Here is a 27,920-nt window from a genome sequence, read left to right on the forward strand (position 1 = left end):
CCCGCCGCGCCGCCGTCACTCCTCAACCTTCCGGTCAAAGCCCCCGCCCCACTAGACTCCGTGTACCAACGGGTCCGTCCACCCCTCCGTCCCGCACCCGGGTTGCGGTTGTCCGTTCACCCCCATCGCGACGCCGCAGTCACGGTCTTGCGCTCCAGCCCAAGGGAACACCATCCTTCCCGGGCCTGTCCCGGGCTCTGACTTGCTCAGAGCCAACGCGGGGGTCTTCTGTGCCCCAGCCTCACCCCCCAGCCCAGCCAGCCCCTCCCACCCAGGGCCACCCGCTGCAGCGTCCCCGAGAGAAACTGCTCTTCTCGGTCCTCCCGGACTCTGACCGCTCCCCGCACCCCAGGCGGACGCCGCCACCGCCCCCACCCCTCCGCCCCTCCAACGAGGGGGGCGTCCCCCAACCACGTCCCACGCGAAGCGACTGCAGCACACACACATGGCGGTTCTTTCTTTTTTATTGTTTTTACACGTGGGTTTCTTGACCGTCAAGGACTCTGCCCAAGGCACCCGCCAGGCCGGGGCCGCCCCAGCTGCGAGCAGGCCTGGCTGGTGCCTGATGGCCGGCCGGCCAAGGCCCGGGCACCCAGGTCACGTCGTCGGGCAGCTAGTCGTCGGGCAGCTAGTCCCAGGGCGGGGCCACCTGGGAGATGGTCGTGGTCCCGAAGAAGCCGCTGAGCAGCGCGTGGTTGTGGACTGCCATGTCCACGAGCTGCGGGGTGATGCGCGTCCCGCCGCTGTTCTGGGCCTCGTTGCCCGCCAGCTCCAGGACTTTGGCCGTCAGGTACTGGATGATGGCTGCTAGGAAGACCGGTGCGGACGAGCCCAGGCGCTGGGCGTAGCGGCCCTCGCGCAGGAGGCGCTCCACGTGGCTCACAGAGAACGACAGCTCGGCTCGGGCAGTGCGGGAGCGGGTCCGCCTCTGGCCACTGGACGACCCTCGACGGCTCCTCTCCCCCGGCATGCTGGGCCTTGGCTGCGCTTTCTCCGACGGGCCTAGCTCGCGGTGCGGTGCGGTGCGGTGAGGTGCGGTGCGGTGCGGTGCGGTGAGGTGCGGTGCGGTGCGGTGAGGTGCGGTGCGCCAGCGGGTCCCAGCTTCTTAAAGCAGCGGGTACTCGGGGCCCCTACGCCATATCCCAGCGACCACGGACCGACCCCCTTCATTGGTCCGGGTGCACACTTCGTGACACGTAGATCCGGTGAGGTCACTGCTTCCCCATTGGCCTCTGCCGGGAGCCTGGGCCTGCAGAGAAATGGCGCTGGCAGGAGCCTGCTCAGCCTGCTCCCTGCAGCCTCTCTTTGAGGGAATGCTCACTTTCCGCCCCACGGGGACATTGTACGGAAGAAAACAACAACAACAGACGTGGAGGATCCCGTGGCACCAAGCAGACACTCGAGGTGTGGGGAGACCATCACAACTACCTAGCTCCAAAACGTGGGCGCCACCCCAAAAAGAAACCCCCGGACCTGACAGGCGGTCACTCCCGACTGCACCCCCCCTCCCCACCTCCCCCGTAGCCCCCAGGCAACCACTGATCTGCTCCCTGTCCAATAGAGGTTTGCCTCTTCTGCAGACTTACCTAGAGATGGGATCATAAGACGAATAGGTAGGTGGCTTTTTGCGTCTGGCTGCTTTCGCTTAGCACCCATGTTTTCTTTAGGGTCCCTCCACGTGGTAGCATGAATCGGCACTTCAGGTCCTTTGATGGCTGAACAGTAGTCCACTGCATGGACACACCACGTGTTGTGTATCCCGTTCACCAGTGGACAGGCGTTTCGGTGATTTCCACCTTGGGGCAGATGGGGAGTGCGCAGCGGTGGATGCTCCCGTGCAGGGTTCTGTTTGAGCACCTGTTCCCAATTCCTTCGGCCATGCACCTAGGACGGGGACTGCGGGGTCGTATGGTAATTCTGTGTTTAACTTACTGCGGAGCTGCCCAACTGATTCCCACAGCAGCTGTACCACTTTCCGATCCCAGCAGCAGTGTGCGACGGTCCCAATTCTTCCACATCCTCGCCCAAACTCGTCATTTTCCACTGGCTTCGTTTTTCTTGGGCCTAGAATAGTCATCCTACTGGGTGTGAAGTGGTATCTCATGGTGACTTTTTGTTTTCTTTTGGGGGAGGGGGGGAGGGGAGGGGCAGACGGAGAGGGGGAGAGAGAGAGAATCTTAAGCAGGCTCCAAGCCCAGCGCACAGCCGGCCCTGGAGCCTGAGGAGGGGCTCGCACTGACAACCCTGAGATCGTGCATATGACCTGAGCCCAGGTCCAGAGTCCAAACGTTCAACCGACTGAGCCACCCAGGCTCCCCTCGCGGTGGTTGTGATTTGCACGTCCCTAATGGCAGCTTTTCATGTGCCTCTTGGCCATTTGTACGTGGGCTTTGGAGGAATGTCTGTCTGCTCAAGTCCTTTCCCCATTTTTCTCTTTTTAACCCCATTGTTTGCCTCTTTGTTGTAGAGTTCTAAGTGTTCTTTATGCGTTCTGAAAAATAAGCCCTTATCACATACATGATTTGCAAATGCTTCTCCCATCCTGGGGGGGGGGGGGGTTCGCCTTTCACTTTCCAGACAGTTCCTTCCCCTCCCTCCTCCCTCCTCCCTCCTCCCTCCTCCCTCCTCATCCTGGGGGTTTGGGCCTTTCACTTTCTTTTTTTTTTTTAAGATTTTATTTATTTATTCGACAGAGAGAGAGACAGCCAGCGAGAGAGGGAACACAAGCAGGGGGAGTGGGAGAGGAAGAAGCAGGCTCATAGCGGAAGAGCCTGATGTGGGGCTCGATCCCATAACGCCGGGATCACGCCCTGAGCCGAAGGCAGACTCTTAATAGCTGTGCCACCCAGGCGCCCCTGGGCCTTTCACTTTCTAGACAGTCCCTCCGCTTCCTCCTCCTCCTCCTCCTCCTCCTCCTCCTCCTCCTCCTCCTCCTCCTCCTCCTCCTCCCCCCTCCTCCTCCTCATCCTGGAGGTTTGGGCCTTTCACTTTCTAGACAGTCCTTCCCTCTCCTCCTCTTTTTCTGGCTATGCTTTTGCTACCATATTTAAGGAACTGTTGCGTAATAGAGTTTCTAGACAGAGTCCTTCGATGCACAAATGTTTTTCATTTGGATGGGGTGCAACTTTCCCTTTGTTTTTCTTCTTCCTCCTCCTCCTCCTCCTCCTCCTCCTCCCCCTCCCTCCTCCTCCTCCTCCTCCCTCCTCCTCCTCATCCTGGAGGTTTGGGCCTTTCACTTTCTAGACAGTCCCTCCCTCTCCTCCTCTTTTTCTGGCTATGCTTTTGCTACCATATTTAAGGAACTGTTGCATAATAGAGTTTCTAGACAGAGTCCTTCGATGCACAAATGTTTTTCGTTTGGATGGGGTGCAACTTTCCCTTTGTTTTTCTTCCTCCTCCTCCTCCTCCTCCTCCTCCTCCTCCTCCTCCTCCTCCTCTTCTTCTTCTTTCTCCTCCCCCTCCTCCTCCTCCTCCTCTTCTTTTGTGGTTCTGCTTTTGCTGCCACACTTAAGGAACCTTTGCATAATCAAAGCCACCAGGATTTACACCTATGTTTTATTCCAAGGGTTTCACAGTTTCCTCGCTTACATTCAGGCTTGTGATCCATTTTTGGTGTTCATTTTCAGACACAGTTTCAAACTGGACTCCGCATTCTTTCTTTTGCCTGTGGATATTCATTTTTCCCAGTACCATTCCTTGAAGAGATTGCTCATTCCTACGTTGAATGACCTGGGCACCCTTGTTCAATATCTACTATTCATACGTCTGTGGGTTTATTTCTAACTCTAAATTCCAAAACAGTGACCCATATTCTACCGTTATGTCAGTATCACACTTTTTAGGATTGCTGTAGCTCTGAAGTAAGTTTTGAAATTGGGAAGTGTGGGTCCTCCCACACTTTGTTCTTTTTCCAGATTGTTTTGGCTATCTGTGTCCCTTGCAGTTCCATATGCATCGAGGATTGGCTTTAACATTTCTGCAAAACGAAGTCACTGAGATTTGGATAGGGGTTGTATTGAATCTCTGTATCGCCTTGGGGATTAGGGCCATCTTAACAATATTAAATGTTCAATTTACTGAAACAAGGATGACTTTCCACTTATTTGGGTCCTCTTTAATTTCTTTCAGCAATGATTTGTAATTTTTAGTGCACAAGTCTTGCACCCCCTTGGCTAAATTTATTCCTATGTATTTAAATCCATCTGATGCTATTTTAAATAGAATTGTTGGGGACGCCTGGGTGGCTCAGTTCGTTAAGTGTCTGCCTTCGGCTCAGGTTGTGATCTCAGGGTCCTGGAATTGAGCCCCACATCAGGCTCCCTGCTTGACGGGGTGTTTGCTTCTCCCTCTGCCCTTCCCCCCTACTGATGCTATGTCTCTCAAATAAATAAATAAAACCTTTTTTAAAAACATACTAATTTATTTTTTTAATGTTTTATTTATTTATTTGTCGGAGGAGAGAGAGACAGAGAGCACAAGCAGGGGGAGCGGCAGGCAGAGGGAGAAGCAGGCTCTCCGCTGAGCAGGAAGCCCGATTTGGGACTCGATCCCAGGACCCTGAGATCATGACCTGAGCTGAAGGCAGACACTTAATGACTGAGCCACCCAGGCGCCCCTAAATAAATAAAATCTTTAAAAAAATAGAATTGTCATCAAATTCATCTTACATTTTTTCATTGCTACTATATAAAAACACAACTGATTTTTGTGTGTTGATCTCATATCCTTGCTACTTTGTTGAATTCACTTATTAACTCTGTGTTTTGTGTATTATTTAGGATTTTTTATATTTTATATAAAATTTATATAATTTTTTTATATTTTATATAATATCATCTGAGAAAAGATAGTTTTCCTTCTTCCTTTTCAATTTAGATGCCTTTTATTTCTTTTTCTTGTGTCATTGCTCTGGGTAGGATTACCATTACAATCTTGAATAGAAGCAATGAAAGCAAGCATTCCTGTCTTGTTCCTGATGTTAGGGGAAAAGCTTTCAGTCTTCCATCATGGAGTATGATATTAGCTATGGGTATTTCATCAATGCCCTTTATTATGTTTGGTAATTCCCCTTCTATTCCTAGTTTGCTGGTATTTTTTGTCAGGAAAAACTGGGTTTTGCTGAATGCTTTCTCTGCATCAGTTAAGAGGATCATGTGGGGTTTTTTCACCTTTGTTTTATTAATTTAGTGTTAAGTAATTTTCTTTTGTTGAAGCATCTTTGTATTCCTGGGAGTATTCCTATTTGGACATGAAATGTAATATTTATAATGTGCTGCTGGATTCAGTTGGCTAAAATTATTTGAGGATTTTTGCATCTATATTTTTTTAAAGATTTTCTTTATGTATTTGAGACAGAGAGAGAGAGCACAAGCGGGGAGGAGGATCAGAGGGAGAGGGACCCTGAGATCATGACCTGAGCAGAAGGCAGATGCTTAACCAACTGAGCCACCCGGGTGCCCCTATATTCTTTTTTTTTTTAAGATTTTAGTTATTCATTTGAGAGAGTGAGTTTGAGCAAGGGAGAGAGAGAACACGAGTGGGGGGCGGAGCAGTGGGAGAGGGAGAAGCAGACTCCCCACTGAGCAGGGAATCCAACGTGGGGATTGAACCTGGGACTCCAGGATCATGACCTGAGCAAAAGGCAGACACCTCACCAAGTGAGCCACCCAGGCGTCCCTCTATATTCTTGTTTTAAAGATTTTTTATTTATTATTTGAGAGAGAGAGAGAGGGACAGAGAGAGAATGAGTTGGGGAGGAGCAGAGTGAGAGGAAGAAGCAGACTCTGCAGTGAGTAGGGAACCCAACTTGGGGCTCAATCCCAAGACCCTGTGATCATGACCTGGTGAAGGCAGATGCTTCACCAACAGAGCCACCCAGGCACACACCCCAGCAAAACAATTTCTTAGAAAATTCCCTATAATACTATAACTCCGATGTGTGATTATATAACAGACTTAAATTGATTCCTGTTTTAGTGTATTCAAGCAGATACAAATCCCAGGTGTTTTGTAAAAGGTAATTTTCAACTTTTCTTATACTATATGCCGTGGTTTAAATCTAGGCCTTTTGAATGGGTATTACTATCATATTTCTCAAACTGTGTTCCTTTTCCTTTAAATATGCTGTGCACTTTCCTCTGGAACCTAGACTTGTCAAGGTCTTAACCCCGCATGTTGGATGTTAACATGTGTCTCACAAATTCATACACAAGGAATTATTCATTAAAGCCTCATAGTTCATGCACACAAACACATACGCACATGACCCACATTCTTGTAAGATTATTCTGAGGCCAGTGTGGTAGGGTGCTGACTCTGCCCTAAGCTAGCACTTCTCAAACTTCGCATTCTGATTCAGTAGATCTGGCATAGAGCCCAAGATACAGTATTTCTAATTGCTCCCGGGTGTTCCTGACACCGCTGGATTAGGAAAGCCGTAAATGGCTTCCTCAACTTTGATGAGCCTTTTACAGGACCCCAAAGTAGAAGACCACTTCACCTGCCCAGACTTAATCTCCCTTGTTCCATTCTTCTTCTGGGTGTTTCTCTCCTTCGTGTATTACACTCTAACATCTGTCTAGAACGGTTTTATTTGAGTGTTGAATGCTGTTGAGAAACACACAAAGCAAAATTAGAAGGAAGATATGATTGGGAGGAATTACTTTTTACTGTCTCCACTTTCCATGTACCTGTGCTAATCCGTCTGTACAGGTCTTCTTTGCCAATGTGGATTCATCTGGGATAAAACACAATATTTTTAACCCTCCAATTATTGCTCGGTACATCCGTTTGCACCCAACACATTACAGCATCCGCAGCACTCTTCGCATGGAGCTGATGGGCTGTGATTTAAACAGTAAGTGCCAAGTCTTCATGTATCCTTCCCTCTCCCAACCCTGGGTAAGATGACTAACCATCCTAGTGTTCTCAAGAGTAGGGGGATTTGCCAGGACACAAAACTATTAATGCTAAAACCAGCCTGGTCCTGAGCAAACCCAGGACTTGGTCATTCTAACCATGGGATTCCCTAGGGGCAGCCACCTCCCAAGGTACTATTAACAAGGCAAATCAAAGTAAAAAAGAACGGAGAAGAGCTGACCCGAACATGAGGGGCATGTCAGGTTAACAGTAACCGATGATTACATCCCTTCAATTTCTCTGAGGTTGCAGCATGCCACTGGGAATGGAGAATAAAGCAATATCAGATGCCCAGATTACTGCCTCATCCTACTTAAACAGTATGTTTGCCACATGGTCTCCTTCACAAGCCCGACTGCACCTCCAGGGGAGGACTAATGCCTGGAGACCTCAGGTAAGAGGCAACAAATTTGCCATTTAACTGATGCAGAAGAGGGAATACAGGTTGGGAAAGAATAGGGAAAGTCCTTGACTGCTTCTTTAGAGGCATTTCTGTCACCCGGTTGTTCCCAAAAATGTGTCAAGGGTGAAGGTCTCTGGGCGAAAAACTCCCCACAGATATTTTGTGGATGTGCCATGTGATTTCACATAGCATTTGTTGGGGGAAATGATCCCTCATTGAACCTCCTAGAAGCAGAATCTCTCTAACTGTTGCCGAACTTGTAATACTCTCCTCTATCTATATATGGTTCATATATTCATTTACCAAACATGTACTGGGCACCTATTAAATGTCAGACCCTGAGGATACAGGGATGAATCATGAAAACTTTCAGCAATGAAGTTGCTTAGAGTCCAGTAAGGGAGACTGACAAAGAGACCATTAAACCTCAGAGTGATGATACCTGCTGTGACGTGGTGAAGGAGGAAGGCTGCGAGGGTTTCTGGGAGCAAATAGTAACCAACAGGATACTAGTCTAACTGACTTCCCCAGGCAAATAATCCAAACGAGTGGCTGCAAGTGGACTTCCAGAAGACAATGAAAGTCACAGGAATAACCACCCAGGGGGTGAAATCTCTCCTTACCAGCATGTATGTGAAGGAGTTCCTCATCGCCAGTAGTCAAGACGGCCATAACTGGACTCTTTTTCTTCAGAACGGCAAAGTAAAGGTATGCTGGTCTCATGGGAAAGGCACAAAATCTCTCCTAGGGCTTGACATTTAGAAACAGAACAAGGTTGATATATGATCAAACTTTCAAGATAAATTTTATTGGGTATCTACAGTAATAGGCACCATAAAAGACATGAGAGTTGTTTGCCAAATGTTGAAAGATGTCTGTATCCTCATCAGCAACTTAGAGTCCAATTCTCATTGACCTTTAACATATAGAACCCAGACAATCTTCCCTCTTGATGTGGGTTTGCTAGATAAGTCAACAAATTATGCTAATTAGAGGACATAACAAGCCTTGCTATCCTATACTAAGAACCTCTCAGGTCCCTAAAAACAGCATGTTCTTTCTCATACCAGGCTTTTGTACATACTGTTTGTTCTACAGAGAACACTTCTTTTCTAGCTACTTTGCTCTGCCCCTTTTACTTGGCTCATTTGTTAAGTCTCAGATAAACATCATCTCCTCCAGGAAGAATTCTGGCAGTTCAGTGGGCCAGAGTATAGATAATATATAATCTACAGGACATTCCCATTTTTAAAAAGGTGTATCTGTGATACATGCTGCCATATGGATGAACCTTGAATGCATTATGTGAAATGAAACAGGCCACACGCCGCCATGGGGCATGGGAAATGTGGTGTACGGAAATAGGCCAGACATAAAAGGACAAATGTTGTATGAGTCCATTTATATCAGTGTATTAGTGAGACTTCTCCAGAGAAACAGAACCGATAGAATGTGTGTGTGCATGCACACCTGTGTACATATGTGTGTGTATACAGAGATTATTGTAAGGAACTGGCTCATGATTGTGAAGGCTGACAAGTCCCAAGATCTGCAGGCAGAACCAGCAAGCTGGAGACCCAGGAGTACCAGTGGTCTGGTTCTGGTCCAATACCAAAAGCCTGAGAGCCAAGATAGCTGATGATGTAAATTCTAGGATGAAGGCCAGCAGCCTCAATACCTAGGAAGGGCCAGTAATTCAGTTTGAGCCCCAAACCTGGAAAAGCCAATGTCCCAGTGGAAAGGTAGTCAGGCTGGAAGAGTTCTCTCTTATTCAGAGGAAGGTCAGGGTTTTGTCCTCTTCAGGCTTTCAAACGATTGGAGGGCAATCTGCTTTATTCACTCTACCATTTGAATGTTAATCTCATCCAAAAACATCCTCCCAGACACACCCAGAGTAGTGTTTGACCAAATATCTGGGCACCTCCTGACCCAGTCAAGTTGACACACAAAATTAACAATATAATGAGATACCTGGAATAGGCAAGTTCATGGAGACTGAAAGTAGAACAAAGACTTGGGGGAGAGGTTAATGTAGAGTTGTTGTCTAATACGTAGAGTTTCAGTTTTGCAAGATGAAGAATTCTGCAGATGGATGGTGGTGATGCTTGTACAACATTGTGAATCTATTTAATGCCACTGAATTGTACACTTAAAACTGGTCGGAATGGTAAGTTATATGTTACGTATATATTATCATGATAAAAAGCCTATCTCAGTTATACTACATACTTTTTTTAAAGATTTTATTTATTTATTTGAGAGAGAGCACAAGCAGGGGGAGCGGCAGGCAGAGGGAGAAGCAGGCTCCCCTCGGAGCAGGGAGCCTGGTGTGGGGCTTGATCCCAGGACCCTGGGACCGTGACCTGAGCCGAAGGCAGACGCTTAACTGACTGAGCCACCCGGGGTCCTATAGTATATAGTACTTAATGCATTGTTACACTTGGTAAGAAAAGGGAACTCTCCAGCCTCCTCACCAACGAGAGAGAAAAAAAAAAAAACCAAAGAAACAAACAAACAAAAGAGTTTTATTTGAAAATAATGAGCTGAAATCAGAGCAAAGAGAGGTAAAATATGAGAAAATGTAAAGCGGATGAACTTTCTTAAAGGAAATGTTTATATTAGTGTTATTAGGAGACTAAGCTTTGAGCCAAATGCAAGGAGAACTGAATGCATTAAGGAATGAACCCCAGAAGGCAGCTAAAGTAGTCGCAGGTTAGTAGCACCCCCTGCCATCTGGAAGAACCATGCTCAAGTCCACTCCCAGTTTAGGTCTCCAAGATTCCCACATCCTAAAATGATAAGATCATAAATATTAGCAAACATGCAAGACAACAAACCAACTTGACTACAGGTGAGCAGAGGGGCTCCTGGCTGGCTCAGTCAGTAGAGCATATGACTCTGAGAGTTGTGAGTTCAAGACCCCACGTTGGGTGTGGAGCCTACTTTGTTTTTAGATTTTTTTAATTTATTTGAAAGAAAGAGAGAGCACAAGCAGGGGGAGGGGCAGAGGGAGAGGAAGAAGCTGATTCCCCGCTGAGCAGAGAGCCTGATATGGGGGCTCAATCGCAGGACCCTGGGATCGTGACCTGAGCCAAAGGCAGATGCTTAACGTACTGAGCCACCCAGGCACCCTGAGTGTGGAGCCTACTTTTAAAAAAATCAATTAAATTAAATTTTAAAAAGACAAGTGAGCAGAAACAGTCAATACAGAGTTAGAATCTGAAAAACATCAGATATTGATGAACTATGAAAACATAAAAATAAATGCCAAATTGTCCAAAGCTATTAGGTGGTTTTGGGAAAATAAAAGTACTTTTAGAAATGAAAAACATAGGGGCACCTGGGTGGCTCAGTCGGTTAAGTGCAAAACAAGAGAAAAGGTCAGTGGTAGAAAACAAATAAAATCACTTGTGGAAAGAGAAGTGAAGAAATACTAATATTTGAGACCTGTGGATCAGAGTACTGGCTTCTGGAACTGAAAGGAAAGGGATCGAAAGTATGTGGGACTAGAGGTGACGCTGTTTCTGGTGAAGGGGGATACATCTGTTGGAGGCTTGGTGATGAACAAGAACAGAAATCAACTGGTGGAAATCAAGTGTCCTATAAAAGCAAAAACATCACACGTCAGAAGCCCGTTTCTATTAAAGAAATTGCACTTCAATTTATCAACAGTAGAGGGTGCTCCTAGACTAATAAACCTAATACTCCACCCAACTTTCTTGTCCCTGCCTACATAAAATCATCTGTTATTGCTGGAGCAAGAAATCATAAAGAATTTCTAAAGGAACAGAAAACAGCAGATGAGGTAAAAGGTATTATTGTTCTTGATTTTTTTCACTGACTGTTTCCTTGAAAACTCCGTTGACTTTGGGCTTGGCAATAGTACTCATTTTGACCAATGGAATGTGAGTCCAGACAGAAACTTTAAATGTGTGTGTTTGGTTTTTTTGTTTGTTCTTTTTTTAAAGATTTTATTTATTTATTTGGCAGAGAGAGAGCCAGCCAGCAAGAGAGGGAACACAAGCAGGGGGAGTGGGAGAGGGAGAGGCAGGCTCCTAGAGGAAGAGCCCGATGTGGGGCTCGATCGGCAGACGCTTAACGACTGAGCCACCCAGGCGCCCCTAAATGTGTGTGTTTGACTCAGTCTCTTGTGCCTCTGCTATGAGATAAAAATGTCCAACCTGAGAAGATGCATTGAACAGGAGGCTCGGCCTGGAGCGGAGCTTCAACAAACCCAGAGTACTCTTGACCTGTAGATACCATTTCCCAGTAAAAGGAAGCTGGGATCCTTTGAAAAATTACTGATTCCAAAGCTAGAGCAAAGAAGCTGTCAGGTAATCTTGGAGCACAAACACTAATGGGGTCTTTTGAAAAGGACACAAGAGCTGGATTGAAGGGGTTCCTGCTGGCCAAATTTGAAACAATTTGAGCATCAAAAAGAATAATGATGGTAATGGATTATAACACATACAATAGAGAAAGAATCCAGGAGTCCAGAATCATAGTTAAAAATATAAAGGGGGAGGAGGAGCTTTTCTCCACCGAATTCCAGCTAATAATGTAGAAGAAATGACAAAATTAGGAAATCAATTTGCACTCATTAATATACTATTTAATACTTGTAAAGAACTTCAATGAATGCTGAAACCATTGTATGACAGCTTGATGGGGAATATTTACATGGTCTCGAAGTATCATTGCACAGATTGTTAGGGAAGGGAAATGATCACCTTTATAACAGAGTGAGTTGGTGGACACCACCTTTACCACGTGATCAAACTTTGCATCATCAATTTATGGGGCAAACTAGCATCATGTGTCCCCTGATGTGATCTAATGGGAAGGACACATCACGCACTGGGTTTTCTCACTAAAAATGTTTAACCAAGGGGCAGCTGGGTGGCACAGTTGGTTAAGCTTCAGACTCTTGGTCGTGATCTCAGGGTTGTGAGATTCCCTCTGTTCCTCTTGTTTGGGTGCTCGCTCACTCTCTCTCTCAAAAAAAAATAGATAAATCTTAAAAAAAATTTAACCAAAATCTAATGAGAAAACAGTCACACAAACTTAGAATGTGGGACATTTTAGAACACTTTTAAAAATGTCAATGTCATAAAGGACAAAAAAACTCCAGAGACTAGGAGTCCGTTCTAGTTTAAAGGTGATTTAAATATTAGGCTATATTATATCAATATTACATTTGGTGGATATGATAATGTTATTCTGTGGTTATAAATGCTCTTATTTTTAGATTTGACATGCTGAAGTATTTAGGAGTAAAATGCCATGATGTTTACAACTTCTTTTCAAGTAGTTCAGAAAATGTGTGTGTGTGTGTGTGTGTGTGTGTGTGTGTGTGTGTGTGTGTGTAAGCATGTGTGTGGAGAAATAGAGTAAAAATCTCAATATGTTAACAATTAGTGAATGTAGGTGAAGGATTTAAGTGTTCATTGCATTATTGTTTCAATTTCTTGAGGGTAACATTTGAAAATAAAAACTTGAGGAGACATAACAAGGAATAAGTCTAACAGAAGATGAACAAGCCTCCAAATATACCATAAACATTTGTCGAAGAACAGGGACCTTAATGTTTTTCAAGAGTTTTGTCAAACACACAAACTTTAACAGTGTTTATAGTGTATTTGCCACGTATATACATTATACTATTCGTTCTATGTGTGGAAGATAGATCAGTGACCAAGGTCTCTGACCCTCATGGAGCTGATTGACATTGTGTTGCTTTTGTTATGATTCTGAAGTTAGTAGCAAGAGGTGTGAAACCAACGTATGAAACCAACTCATGGCTGTAGATACCATTTATTGTGCACTCTCCTTGCAACAGCAAATGCACTGGGGCAGAAACCTGACTTCCTCCTCCACATGGCTCAGCAGGCAGTTGCCATGTGTAACTTTGGACAGAACAGTCAGTTTCACTGAGATTTTGGCAAGTGGATGAGAACATTCCAGATAGAAAGCATAGCTGGAGCAAAGGGTGCTCTTACTTCTACATGTCACACCCACTTTCCCAGGCTGAGGCATAGAACACAGAGTCATCCAGTCGCCCCCCCAGAATTCAGTCCGGGACTACTGGCATCATGGACTACTCAATCGGGAGTGGAAACACGTCGGTGCGTTGCGAGGGGCACTGCGATAGATGCTAATGAGGGTGAGGGCCATGTTGGGGCGGAGGTAGGTTTGTGGCTGACACAGTAGGAGGCCAATGGACTCAGCGGCCTGGAGAGGGGGAAGGGGGACAAACGTTGTAATGTTCTTCCTGTCAGACAACTAATAAATGCTGTTTTTCTTCTTTCAGGTTTTTCAGGGAAATCAAGACTCCTTCACACCTGTGGTGAACTCTGTAGACCCGCCACTACTGACTCGCTACCTTAGAATTTACCCCCAGACCTGGGCACGCCAGATTGCCCTGAGGCTGGAGGTTCTGGGCTGTGAGGCCCAGCAGCTGTCCTGAGGGCCCAGACCACTCCCTAACTCCAGTCCAGCACCCCTCTCAGACTTGTCTTCTGCCTCCGAGCCCAGCTTCCGGGTTATTTCCTGCCCCACACTGCTCATGGCACCAGGACTTTTCTGTGTGTTTAAACTGCACGGTCCTAGCAGATACTGCCCTGAAGCTTCCCAAATCAGTTGTCATTAACCCTCCGTTTCCCAAGTGCGTTGCATTCAATTTAAGTCTTCTCCATTTGCTGCAAACGCTCCCAGATTGGTTTTTCCTTCCCCCGTAATGAGGAAAGTAGGAAACCCATCTGGAAAGCATTCTCCTGACAAATTAGGTCTCTCACACAGCCAGCACTTCCTCTTTTGTAGAAAAACAGTGTGTTTAAAGTTGGCAGAAGATACTCATGACATAAGCATTTCAGATTAGGCTTCAAACGTTTAAAATAAAACTCTCATTTGTTCATTATCCTGTGAAGCATGGAGCAAAACATGTTTGGGGATCATATCGCCACAGCCTTGAAGCCAAAGGCAAGCCATTTTAACAATCTGCAAAATGTAGATAATGTAAAAACCAGTACATAAACTCTATTTTTGCCTCTTTATAGATATAGGTTTAGATAGATACCATTATCTTAGTTGGTCATCATGGGGCATTGTTGGTGGCATACTCTTACCTCAAAAACCACTGTTTTTAAATTGAGACTCAGTTGGGAATCAAGAATCCCCCCCCAATTTCCTGACATTATATACAACATTATGTATGAATGCATGTGTGCATTTTTCTGACAAGAGTGTCCAAAGATTTCATCAGAGTTTTAAATGGGTGAATGGCTTTAAAGAGTGCAATTTAATCTCAGAAGGATGTACAAATAAAGCCATTTGGTCTTAATTCTAATCAACAAGTAAAATAATAGGTTAGGATCACAGAAGTAAAATGACAATGTCCCCTTGAAATTTGTGCTGACCAGGAAAGGTAATAACCATAATAGGTTTCTAAAGGGCATGTTTTTAAGAGAGAAACAAGGAAACTCCCTGGGTATCTGGGATAGGAGCTTCAACTGTGTAATTCTAGTGATATATTCATTTTACTCCCTCCCTCAGCTAATTTCCTGCTGAAACACAACAAAAATGAAACGGGAAATTCTATACCATGACTGGAAACTACAGTCCCAATTACATAGTTGGAATTTCCTACATGGCAAAAGGGGCCATAAACCATAGAGCAGTTAGAGGAAGCATCCAGAGCAGCTTAAAAGCAGGAGCTCCTAGTATAAGAGAAAAATGTGTTACAATCTCAGAAGAAGTAAGAAAACAGATGCTTTTTTTCCCCAAGCTAGAGCATTTTCTAATAATCCTGCTTGATGCTGATCGGACCTTTTTGGGAATGTAGCATTGCTGTCACAGTCTAATCACAAACCACAACCGATGCTGGTACAGAAGGTTATAATTCTGTAAGATTGTCAGGTTAGAGGTTAATTTACAGTGATCAATAAATTGTTTTTCTTAATAGCCTGGTAGAAAAGTTAACCCCAAAGGTGATGTGGTTTCATTTCCTGTAAAATGTTAGCCACTCTTATGTCTAACTTAATGACCCTGTTTTGGCATTCTTTTCCTATTGACAATGTACATCTCTATTTCTCAAATGCTCTGGGACCCAGGCCTTTTGTCTGCCTGCTGGTTTCCTCAATAACTAGTTAAATAAAACCATGGCACATACAAACAAATGCCTTCGAGAGTTGTGTTTTTACACTGGAAATAAAAATGTGAACACTGATATTAAAAACAAACAGAGGCACTGAATAGCAGGATGGAAACTTTAGAAAACAAAATTAGTGAGTTAGAATACCAGATTAAATTGAGGTCAGAGTAGAAAGTGGTATCATTTACAAGAGGTAAAATAAAATTTAAAAAAATTAGAAATGGAGCCTTGATCCAGGAGAAGGCTTTCTAGAGAGAGACTGAAAGAGAAATGGGAGTTGCAAGATGAGTAAGTTCTAGAGCTGTGCCGTGCTTACTGTGGCTGCGGTTAGCAATGCTGCATTGTGCTCTTCAAAATTCCACAGGGTAAGCTATGTTAAGTGCTCTTAACACAATAAATTGGAAGTTCCTGAAAGATCAGATTAGATGTGGTCAAATAAAACAATAGGAAAAAAATTCTTTGGAATGAAATAATAATAATAATCAAACAAATTTGAATTTTCAGATCAGAGTCTCTTAGTGCAAAGCAAAATTAAAGAAAGACCAGAACAAAACATAGCTTAGGGGGAATGTAGAAGAATGAGAATGTGCATTGTGTACTAGCCAAGTAGCAAAACAGACACTAGTGCTAGCACCAGAAAATCCACACTATTTTATAATCCTGGTTGAGTTGTTTACAAAATCACTGAGATCATAGAAAGTTAATTATCAGAAGATTGGGAAGTAAATTCACTCTCCTATGACAAATAGAGTCTCTAAGTGAACAAATATAATTTTCTGTCACAAACATTTTATCAAACGTAATCTCGAGGTTACAAGTCAACAATCTTTGGAAGATACATATTAAAACAAGTCTATCTTTCAATGTTACAGAGAAGTTTAGGGGCGCCTGGGTGGCTCAGTTGGCTGGGCATCTGCCTTCAGCTCGGGTCATGATCTGGGGTCCTGGGATCGAGCCCCACATAGGGCTTCCTGCTCTGCTGTGAATCTGCTTCTCCTTCTCCCTTTGCACCTCTCCCCACTCATGCTCTCTCTCACTCTCACTCTCTCTCTCTCAAATAAATAAAATCTTTAAAAAAAAGAGAAGTTTAGTGAACTGTATAGACTATATAGCCATCCAGCTTTATGATGACAAGATACAGATTTAGACGTAACTTTATTGTTTATGAAATGACCCTAACGATTTCTAACCTTCTTCCTCAACTATCTAATCACAGGGTGATGACTAACATAGCGCTCGCTCCTAGAAACTTTGTGGGTACAATTTCACCCATATTGCTAACCAAGACGGAGACTATAAAATTTTATTGAGAGATATCTTAAAAGACCTAAATAATTGGGATTAGAAGACTCAATATTACAAAGATGTCAGTTCTTCACCAACAGATCCTTAGATTCAACACAATCTCAGTCTAAGTTCCAGTATTTTCTCATTGTGGAATCAAGTATGTGGAAATGTAAAAGACCAAGAATAGCCAAAATATTCCCAATATCAGATAACATTTATTTTATTTTTAAATATTTTTTAATTATTATTAAGTAATCTCTATACCCAACATGGGGCTCTAACTCACAACTGTGAGATCAAGAGTCACATGCTCTGCAGACTGAGCCAGACAGGTGCCCCTACTATGTACATTTTTAGAATTATATATACCACTCTCTCTCTCATTGTCTCTCTGTCAAATAAATAAATAAAATCTTCGAAAAAAATAAAGTCACAGTAATTAAGACAGTGGCATTGACACAAGGACAGATCATTAGATTAGTGGAACATATTAGAATCCAGAAGTAGACCCACATTATATATGGACACTTGATTCATGACAAAATAGCTCTCCAGAACAGTAGTACTGGGTCAATTATAAATCCATATGAAAAATTGAAATTGGGGGCACCTACCTGGCTCCTTCAGTAGAGCATGTGACTCTTAATCTCAGAGTCATGAGTTCGAGCCCCACGTTGGGGGTAGTGATTACTAAAAATAAGTAAATCAATAAACTTTAAAAAAAGAGAAAGCTGGGGCGCCTGGGTAGCGCAGTCGTTAAGCGTCTGCCTTCGGCTCAGGGCGTGATCCCGGCGTTCCGGGCGTTCCGGGCGTTCTGGGATCGAGTCCCACATCGGGCTCCTCCGCTGGGAGTCTGCTTCTTCCTCTCCCACTCCCCCTGCTGTGTTCCCTCTCTCGCTGGCTGTCTCGCGGTCACATAAATAAATAAAAAAATCTTTAAAAAAAAAAAGAGAAAGCTATTATTTTAAAAAATGAAATTTGACCCCTTCCTCACACTATACAAAAATAAAATCAGTTTTAAGTTAATTAAAAGCTCTATGAATAGCAAACAATAAAATTTCTAGGAGGGTCATGGACAGGTTTCTTAAACAGCAACCCCAAAACCACTAACCATGAAGGAAAAGATTGATTAATTTGACTACATTTAGATTCAGATATTCTGTTCATTCACAGAGCGGGAGAAAATATTTGTAGTATGAACAATTGACAAAAGGATGTGGAGCAGGTGGAACTCTCTTCTGCTGTTGTTGTATAATTATTTTGGAAAACAATCTGGCATTATCTACCAAAGTTGGGCACGTAGATACCCTACGATAATTCTCTTGGGTAGTGAGCTAGGAGGAGAATTGCCACGTGAACCAAGAGACAGGGGAGCACCATTCATAACAGCTCCAACCTGGAAACCAGCCTTATTGCATATGTTTCCTAGTGGTTCATTTTTTTTAAGATTTTATTTATTTATTTGTCAGAAAGAGAAAGAGAGAGAGAGCACAAGCAGGGGAAGCAGCAGGTAGAGGGAGAGGGAGAAGCAGGCTTCCTGCTGAGCAGGGAACCTGACATGGGGCTCGATCCCAGGACCCTGAGATCATGACCTGAGCTGAAAGCAGACGCTTCACTGACTGAGCCACCCAGGCGCCCCTTTGGTGGCTCATTTTAATTGCTGTATACTATTTGGTTATATAGTATATATCACAATTTATCCATTTCTTCCTCTAATACATCATTTATGCAGTTTCTTCTATGGAGGTGATCATCTTTTCTTAAAAATTAACTTGTAAGATGGGGCGCCTAGGTGGCTCAGAAGGGTGAGCATCCAGCTTTTGGTTTTGGCTCAGGTCATGGTCTCAGGGGTCATGGGATTGAGACCCAGGTCAGGCTCTGCGCTCAGCAAGGAATCTGCTTAAGGATTCTCTCCCTCTGCCCCTCCCCCCAATCACCCGCATGCTCTCTCTGTCTCTGTCTCTCTCCAAAATAAATAAATAAAAATCTTAAAAAAGATCAACTTGTAAGAGTTCTTTGTATGTTAAGGTTCTTAACCTATTATTTGTCATATATGCTATGAAATGTATTACCTAATTTGTCATTAGTCATTTATATTTCTGTATAATATTTTCCTTTATGAGAGCTTAAATTTTTTATGCAATAAATTTATCATCAGTAATTTCAATTATGGTTTGGAGTTTTATGACATGCTCAAAGTACCTTTTTCCACACCAGGATTATAAAAAACATCCACCCATATTTGATTCCAATATGTATATGGTTTTATTTTTGTTTAGTCCTGATCCATCTAGAATTTATTTATTTTTGTGTGTATGGCCTTTCCTTCAGTGCATCTGAATGAATAGCCCACCATCATATTAAACCATTTCTTTTTTTCCCACTAATATGAAATGCCACTTTTATCATTTATTAAAGTTCCATGTGTACACTATTGTAAGATATAGTAGACACCATGTGGCAAATAAAATACCTGAGAATTCTTCAAGCCTAAAAGGAAACACAGATGTTTGTACATAGGCAGAAAAAGATGCCTTTATGTTTAGCTGTCAGACAGAGGTGGGGGGAGGGTTATATGCATAGATGATATCATAAGGAATGGTAGCATTCTATTTGGAATTTCAGAGACCTTAGGGGAAGACTCTGACCAGTGTCTTCTGCAGACTGCTGCACTTTGAAGACTGAAGCTTAATTCACTGGCTTCTTTGGATCCCTTGTCACTAAGTCAATTTTCAGGTAAGTGGCTTCCCACCTGACATGGGTCTCGTTAAGTCCTAACAAACTGTAGATGAATGTATCAGTTATAAATGTCTTAAGTATTAGAAAGTCCAAATTAGAATGACTCAAATAGGGGTTATTTTTTCTCATACCGAGCAGCCCAGAGGTGGGCTGATGGAGGTGTTGGTTTTGTGACTTGAAATTGTTAGAGTCAGAATAGATGTCATTTTCTTGGCCTTTTCTTCATGTACATTGCCTCATGGTAACCCTTAAACAATGTTCAAGACAGTACAAAGGGAAAATGGTAGCACCATCTCTTTTATCAAGACAGCAAAAAGTCTTCCCAGAAGCTACCCAACAGATTCCTGTTAGTCCTCATTGTCCAGAACGATGTCACCGAACGACTGCTAGTTGCAAGGATGGCTGGGAGAAGCAGGATCCAGCTTTTACAGCTTCTCCAGTAAGTGAATAAGAGACGGGAAGGACTGTTGGCTCAGGCAATAGACAAAATTTGCTATCCATTTATTCCTTTCAAAACAATTTATTGAGCATCTGAACACCCTATGTGCTAGGTACTGTTCAGCAGTGAGCAAAACAGACAAAAATCCCTGCCCTCAGAGAGCTGACATTCTCATCAAGAAAGACATATAATAAAATAAGACAAACAAGTAAAAAATATATTATAGTACATTCTGATGAAGTTTATGAAGAAAGATCAAGCAGGTAAGCTGATTAGGATGTTTGTGGGAGAGTGGTACAGTTTTAATAAATGGTTCTCAGGAAAACCCTCATGGAGAAGGAGATATTTGAGCACCTAAAGGAGGTGATATAATGAGTCAGGAGACCATTTGGAAGAAGGGGTTTGAGGGAGCATTCCTTGGAGAGAGACTAGCAAGTAAAAAAGACTCCGAATAGGAACATAGGCTTGTTCAAGTGGAAATCAGGCTAAGGTGGAGCAATCAGGAGGAGAAAATAGTAAGATATTATCTAACTTACAACAAAGCGCCATCTTTTTGGCTGCTCAGTGAAGAGGCAGAAGGGAGGCCAGGATGGAATCAGGGAGACAGAGATGGTGGTGAGTAGTAGTGGAGGCGGTGAGTAGTGGCAGGAGTATGGAAACACTTCATAGAGAAAGCTGACCAGACTTTTCTGGCCAATGAAATTTGGAAGAAGACAACCCCACAGGTTTGGGCCTGAACAACTGTTATAACTTGCCTGAAGGGGGGTCTAGTCTACGAGTTCATGGCACCCACCTGGTAGAGCATAGTAAACTGTTGTTTTGTGTGGTTTTGCTTTTTGGAGAGGGGATGCATTTTGCTTTGGAAACTGATCATGTTCAGAATTCAGCAGTGTCACTCAGTGAATTATTCTCACGTTCATGACAGATGAGAAGCTTTTTGCAATAAAAACTAAACCACCATAGGGGCGTCTGGGTGGCTCAGTCAATTAAGCGTCCAACTCGTGATTTCAGCTCAGGTCATGATCTCAGGGTCGTGAGATGGAGCCCCGTGTTGGGCTCCGTGCTCAGCATGGAGTCTGCTTGAGATCCTCTCTCTCTCTCTTTCTCTTTCTCTCTCTCTCTTTCTCCCTCTCCCTATGCCCCTCCCCCCACTGCTCACTCTCTCTAAAAAACAAAAGCAAAACCCCTCCATCTTCTAACTTTTCAGACAAAGCTGCTTTGGAAAGAGCCAAGGAAAAGGACATCTCCCCTTGGCCAAATGATCTAGGAGTACAGCTGAGTGGCCTTGAGGAGAATCCATGGAGCCCCAGAAGCTGCTGAACATTGGATTTCTGCTGTGTTCCATGAGTTGCCTCTTGATGGAGACTGTAAGTTCCTCTACATCACCTTTATCTGCCTTTGGAATACAAGACAAAGCAGGATCGAAACCACGCTCAAGGGGTATGTTTGCTGTTAAGATCAATGTTCCTGTTATCTTTGTAAGATGTAAGATTCATGTCTCAAGTCAGGAAAAGCTGATTTTGTATTGAAAAATAGTGTTCACCAGGCACCTGGGTGGCTCAGTCAGGTAAGTGGCTGACTCTTGATTTCAGCTCAGGTCATGATCTCAGGGTCCTGGGATCAAGCCCCGCATCAGGTTCCATGCTTGGCGGGAAGTCTGCTTGAGATTTTCTCTCCCTCCCCCTCTCCCCGCCCCCCCCCATGCTGTCTCTCACAGAGAGAGAGAGAGAGCGCACAAGCAGGGAGAGGGTCAGAGGGAGAGGGAGAAACAGGCTCCCCAATGAGCAGGGAGCTCCACATGGGGCTCAATCCCAGGACCCTGGGACCATGACCGGAGCCAAAGGCCGACGCTTAACCGATGCTGAGCCACTCAGGGGCCCCAATAAATAAATCTTAAAAAAGAAAAGAAAAATAGTGTTCACAGTAAAGCAAACTATTCTGGTTTGGTCAATTTAGATCAACAACAACTAACCCACCGACTGACATATGACAAAGACTCCCTGAGGACAAAGGGATAATTAAAGTTTTTTGGGGGGAGGGGTTAGGGAAGACTTGTTCCCAGATCCCAGCTGCTGACATGCACACATATAGTGCTCAGATCTTTTCATGAAGTACCCCCCACGCTTACTCACTATGACCTCAAAGCAACCCTTGAGATACCTGGGGCAGAGATTACTGTTTCTATTTGATGTACAAGGAGGCAAAGATAATATTCATCTGAGGTTATCTTTTTTTAATGTAAATCCTTTGAATGTCTTGGAGCCATCACAGCAAAGTAGTTAAGAATATGGGCTCTGTGGGTGCCTGGGTGTCTCAGTTGGTTGAGCATCTCGGCTCAGGTCATGATCTCAGGGTCCTGGGATCGAGTCCCACATGGGGCTCTCCACTCAGCAGGGAGTCTGCCTCTCCCTCTGCCTGCCGATCCCCCTGCTTGTGGTCTCTCTCTGTGACAAATAAATAAATAAAATCTTTTAAAAAAAGAATATGGGCTCTGGGCAACTATAAAAGCATGATATCTGGGACCACGATGTTAACTTGAACCAGGGTTCAAATCCCAGCCTTATCATTTACTTGATGTCTCCTCATCTTTCTCTGCAGAAAACCACGGGTTCTGGCTTAGCAGCTTCAGAGATTACTTGTGGGATTGCATCAAGACCTCCATACCTCCAGCAGCTATTTTTGCTTTTCTTCTCTCCATAGCCATAATGGGGACCCTCTGCTGCCTCACGTAAGCTGCTGTGGGATGAGAAGAGGGAAGGAGAGGGGAACCTGAGGGAGAGGCAGAACAATCAAGTTCCCCACCAGCCTATACGTCTATAATTAAGGGAAAGTTTTAAGGAAGGTAATTCTTGTTTTATCCGATCCCCTGCACCCATTACCAACAACTTACAGGTGACATTGAATAACCAGTTTCCAACTGATTTTTTTTTACTAACTTCATTAACTCCTAATTATCTTTCCCTTTGGTTTCGGAATTATATATGGAAAATATAAAATTAACTATGTTTTCAAGTGCTACAAATTCAAAATTTGCCATAGTATTTATCTATATAAATCATATGAAGTCAAAGAGATCCCTGAAATAGTTAACAAAATAAACATAGGTAGAGAATCTTAATTTTATTAATCCAGTCGGTATTTGCCAAAAGATGACTGCTTGAAGGTCTCTGTCCTAGTTGCTAGTGAGACAGAGAAATAAGACAACTGAATAATTGTCTGGTGGATCAATGCAATGGTGGGGGAACCTATGAAAGCATGCTAAAGGATTGTTCAAACTGCACAATCTAGGGGGCGCCTGGGTGGCGCAGTCGTTAAGCGTCTGCCTTCGGCTCAGGGCGTGATCCCGGCGTTCTGGGATCGAGCCCCACATCAGGCTCCTCTGCTGGGAGCCTGCTTCTTCCTCTCCCACTCCCCCTGCTTGTGTTCCCTCTCTTGCTGGCTGTCTCTCTCGCTGTCAAATAAATAAATAAAATCTTTAAAAAAAAACTGCAGAATCTAATAAAGTGACTGCGGGCAAAGATCAGCTAAGGGTGCGGCGTCCCCACCTACGACTCCTGATAATCTCAAATGATCACAGGATCGAGAACCCTGTCTAGGAAACAACCTTGGATATGGTTACTGACACACAGAACTGATCGGAGCCAAACAGATGTCAGCTAAGTTTTTGAGAGAAGCTTATTGCCAAAGAAACCAGAGCCAGAACTAAATGACCTGTCTTCAAACAGTATTTGGACCTCTGATCTTCCAAGAGAAGGACACAGGCTTTGAAGTTTCCTAAGATGGCATGCTCCCCAACACTTGCTTCAGTCACAGCCACAGAGAATAATGGACAGGAAGAACCTCCCAGAAGGTGGGCAATGGGACACAGAGCTTCTCCTATAAAGCAGATCAGGCCTAATCAATATGTCTGCCCGGCAGGATTACAGGATTACTTACAGAGCAAATGACTGCTGTGTGTCTCCCATTATTCCTTTTTCCAAATGGGAAAGTTTATGGTTACACTCTTCCTGCCCCGTCATTGTAATCAGGGTGTGGAGATCAGGAACAGATAACTTGTTTTACTTAATAAGTTACTCAAACCAAGAGAAGCTGCACCCAGATTTAAGAGAACCAAGCATCACCCAGGTACTCTGGACTTTGAGCTGGATACAGTCAGTGATAAATGGGATTTTAGTCTCGTGATAAAGTTGTGCCGCAAGTCAGTTGTTGTGGAAGCAGACAGTGAGACGGGAGTTCTGTGTTCAGGGTATTATCAGGGAGCAACACCTGTGGAGCGTAGGGGGAGAGAGGGAGAGGTCAAACTGCTTTGCCGCCCAACAAAGCCTCAGTTGACCTCATCAGAGTTGTCCCACATTAGCCTCAAATGGCTGAAACTTTTTTTTTTTTTAGAGAAACAGAGAGAGCTAAGGAGAGAGAGTGCGCAAGACTAGGGAGGGGGCAGGGGCAGAGGGAGAGAGAGAGGGAAAGAGAGAATGTCAAGCAGGCTCCATGCCCAGCACAGAGCCTGATGCAGGGGCTCAATCCCAGGACCCTGAGATCTCAGGACCCGAGGTGAAATCAAGAGTCGGACGTTTAACTGACTGAGCCACCCAGGCGCCCGTGAAATGGCTGAAACTTTATAGAGACTGTGCGTTGACAACGCTCTAAGCAGCTAGAGAAATAAGGCTATTCTCAAGGAGGGACCTGAGTGGCATATTTCCATGTGCCCTACCAGGTGCCTATAGTCCATGTATGGAAGGAAAAATGCAACACATCAGACAGAGAAAGGCTGCATTTCCCAAGTAAAGAAGCCAGGACTCAAGTAAAGATATATCTGATTCTTCATCTCTTAAGTCATTGCTACCCCAGCTATGGCCAGCATCTGAAGTCGTGGTCCAACATACACATTCAGAAGGACTTCTGTGGAGATAAAGCAGCCAACACGCCCGAAGAAATACTTCCCTCTTTGAAGCAGCTGTCCCAGCCTGAGGAGAAAAACCATTAAGCCCTTGCTGGGAACAAGCAAGCTGGCTCTTGAAAGAAACACCAGTGAGGACAGTGAGATATAGTAAAATAAAAGACATTGATGAAAAAATATAAAAGGACATAGGCAAGACAGGATTTTAAAAGCCAACACCATTAAATAGACTGAATTAATTTATTTAAAAACTTTATTTAGTTATTTAAAAATAATATTTTTCACTTTAGTGAAAATAATATTAAAGAAAAAACCGATAGATGCAGAGGGCACATAATTAACTTCTTTGTTAGAAGAGGACCAAAACAACACAACAGGAAAAAAAAAAAAAGGTATATTTTAAAAAATACATGTCACTGGGGCACCTGGGTGGCTCAGTTGGTGAAGCATCTGCCTTTGCCTCTGGTCATGATCTCGGGGTCCTGGGATTGAGTCCCAAGTCGGACTCCCTGCTCAGCGGGGAGGCTGCTTCTCCCTCTTCTCCCTCTGTGTGCCCTCTCTCTGTGTGTCTCTCAAATAAATAAATAAAATCTTTAAAAAAATACATTTCGCTGTAAGGATTGGAAAGAGTTTCTCTGCACCTCTTACACTCTATACTCACCTACACAGCCTAACTTAACTAGATGCTTTGTTGCCTGAGGAAATCAGCGTGGACGTCTTGTTCATCTCTCAGGGCTCTGTGGGCAATCAGGGACGATGACTGGTGCTAACAAGTATGCAAAGAAACGTGTATAAGGAATTTTTAGTATGGTTTATAATAGTGAAAAAATAGAAACAACTTAAATGTCCACCGGCTGGTTAAAGAAAGCACCGAATGTTCATACAATGACTACTATTTAGTCACCACAATGTCGTAGAGGATGATTACATGGAATCATATTCATGAAATATTGAGTGGGAAAATGCACATTATAACAAAGGATATACAATTTAAACTAATTTGTTATTAGAAAGTAGGGGCACCTGGGTGGCTTAGTCGGTTAAGCACCAGACTGTTGATGTCAGTTTGGGTCTTGATCTCTGGGTCATGAGTTCAAGCCCAGTGTTAGGCTCCAAGATAGTGTGGAGCCTACTTAAAAACAAAAAAATAAAAATTAATTTTAAAAAACGATATGTACAGGGTAAAAAGGTTTTAAGGATCTAACCAAAGTATTAGACATTGGTTATCTCCTTCTGGTGGTAAATGGGTGGTTGTAATTATTATTACTATTGTTGTTGTTATTGATTTTCATCTAACTGCACTTCCCAATCTTTTCAGAACAAATTGTGTTGTTTGGTTAGTAAGTTTTTTAGCAAATACTTTATTTTCTTAAAAGATTTGCTTGTTTGAGAGACAGAGAGTGCAAGCGGGAAGGTGCAGAGAAGGACAGAGAGGATCTTCAGGCAGACTCTGAGCACAGAGCCCAGTGTCGGGCTTGATCCCATGACCCTGAGATCATGACCTGAGATGAAACCAAGAGTTAGACACTTAACTGACTGAGCTACCCAGATGCCCCTAAAAGATACTTTAAAAACAAAGGAAGAGGGGCACCTTGGTGGCTCAGTGAATGGAGCATGCGACTCTTGATCTTGGGGTCATGAGTTCAAGCCCCACGTTGGGTGTACAGATTGCTTAAAATAAATCTAAAAATATCAATCAATCAATCAATCAATAAAAACAAAAGAAGAAAAGCTACCTAACCATACTTCTCCATCTACCTCCAATCCCAACCATACGATGCTAGAAACATTCATACTCTTATTTTCTCAAGTCATCAAAGCATTTTGTCTGAATGAAATCATGTGGTTCATATTAAGAGGAGACATTGTCTAAAATCATATCTTGGAAAATGTAATATAACTACAAAGTAACTTTGTGCAAACCAGGCCACAGTATAGGAATTTAAACTTCGTTAATCAGTTTCTCTTCTTTTCCCAGTATTCTTGTAGGTGAACCAGTCCAATGAAGTACTAGAAGATTCAGTTGGGCAGAATATGCTATTTGCTTACAATGAGGAAGTACCTATCAATTAAAATTAAATTGTCTTCCATCTTAAACTATCTTTGCCTTTATTTTCTCCTTTAAAACATGTGATTGAAAAATGGGAATAGCCTTATTGCTGTTTTGATTATAAAAGTAATACATACTTATTACAAAAAAGTTTTCATATAATACCAAAAGAAAAAAAGTATGTATAATACTAGTACACAAAAATAAACACTGTTAACATCTTGCTGTATCTTTCAAACTTTCCTCTATACTTGCATGACCAGTTTCTCAAAATCTTTTCTGTGAAACAAAGGTTCTGTTTTTTTTTTAAGATTTTATTTATTTATTCGACAGAGATAGAGACAGCCAGCAAGAGAGGGAACACAAGCAGGGGGAGTGGGAGAGGAAGAAGCAGGCTCCCAGCAGTGGAGCCTGATGTGGGGCTCGATCCCAGAACGTGGGGATCACACCCTGAGCCAAAGGCAGACGCTTAACCGCTGTGCCACCCAGGCGCCCCTAAAGGTTCTGTTTTAGTAAATGTTATGAGACAGTAGGGCTCAGTGGTCAATTATGTTTGAGAGATGTTGGATTAAACATATTTAAACATATTTATTTGCTCCAGGACATCCAAGAGACCTTAAAGGGTCAACATTGGGTGGCTCCTGGGTGACTCAGTCAGTTAAGTATCTGCCTTTGGCTCAGGTCATGATCCTGGGGTCCTGGGATGGAGCCCCACTTTGGGCTCCCTGCTCAAGGAGGAGTCTGTTTCTCCCTCTCCCTCTGCCTCTCCCCACTGTTTGTACTCTCTCTTGCCCCCCCCCCCACAAATAAATGGATAAAAAAAATTTTAAAGGCCAATATGAATCTCCACAAGAGGTTATAATACACAGCATTTCTCAAACAAATTTGAACATGGGATTTTTTTTATGGAGTCTCATGAGAACTGCTGATATCCACACAGGCACAGAAATTTGTTACATAGACAGAGTTTTAGGGTGTTTCTACTTGTTTACTATTATAATATTATATTATAATATGATACTATTATAAATGTAATGC

General features: G+C 43.5%; 3 protein-coding genes and 1 long non-coding RNA gene across 9 annotated transcripts in view; 2 read left to right on the forward strand and 2 right to left on the reverse strand.

Annotated features, from left to right (window-relative positions):
• Window positions 1–14,237, forward strand: part of F8 (coagulation factor VIII) — a 129,655-nt gene extending 115,418 nt beyond the window's left edge. For 4 of the 6 annotated variants that reach the window (XM_087860186.1, XM_045788964.2, XM_045788962.2 and 1 more), the window contains 4 exons: window positions 6,712–6,856; window positions 7,164–7,312; window positions 7,853–8,029; window positions 13,632–14,237. In XM_087860186.1, the coding sequence (XP_087716312.1) occupies window positions 6,712–6,856; window positions 7,164–7,312; window positions 7,853–8,029; window positions 13,632–13,787 (627 nt within the window). In that variant the 3' untranslated portion in view covers window positions 13,788–14,237. Of the gene's footprint in view, window positions 1–6,711; window positions 6,857–7,163; window positions 7,313–7,852; window positions 8,030–13,631 lie in introns of those variants that run through there. The other 2 variants (XR_015723442.1, XR_006778043.2) reach the window with 1 other exon arrangement.
• Window positions 447–2,953, reverse strand: H2AB1 (H2A.B variant histone 1). Its single transcript, XM_045788969.2, has 2 exons — window positions 1,587–2,953; window positions 447–1,249 (listed from the first exon to the last, which is right to left on the reverse strand). Exon 2 carries the CDS (start codon window positions 968–970, stop codon window positions 629–631), a length of 342 nt encoding a protein of 113 aa, XP_045644925.1. The 5' UTR covers window positions 971–1,249; window positions 1,587–2,953; the 3' UTR covers window positions 447–628.
• Window positions 8,014–24,013, reverse strand: LOC148106782 (uncharacterized). The gene is made up of 3 exons (XR_015723444.1): window positions 23,872–24,013; window positions 17,372–17,691; window positions 8,014–8,071 (listed from the first exon to the last, which is right to left on the reverse strand). It is a non-coding gene; the product is annotated as an uncharacterized LOC148106782 (long non-coding RNA).
• Window positions 20,203–23,326, forward strand: SMIM9 (small integral membrane protein 9). The gene is made up of 2 exons (XM_045788977.2): window positions 20,203–21,375; window positions 22,534–23,326. Exons 1-2 carry the CDS (start codon window positions 21,234–21,236, stop codon window positions 22,665–22,667), a joined length of 276 nt encoding a protein of 91 aa, XP_045644933.1. The 5' UTR covers window positions 20,203–21,233; the 3' UTR covers window positions 22,668–23,326.
• Window positions 24,014–27,920: the final 3,907 nt, after the last annotated feature.

The sequence above is a fragment of the Ursus americanus genome, chromosome X (genome assembly GCF_024610735.1).
Source record: "Ursus americanus isolate L20-20 chromosome X, mUrsAme1.1.p, whole genome shotgun sequence".
Classification (NCBI taxonomy): Eukaryota; Metazoa; Chordata; class Mammalia; order Carnivora; family Ursidae; genus Ursus; species Ursus americanus.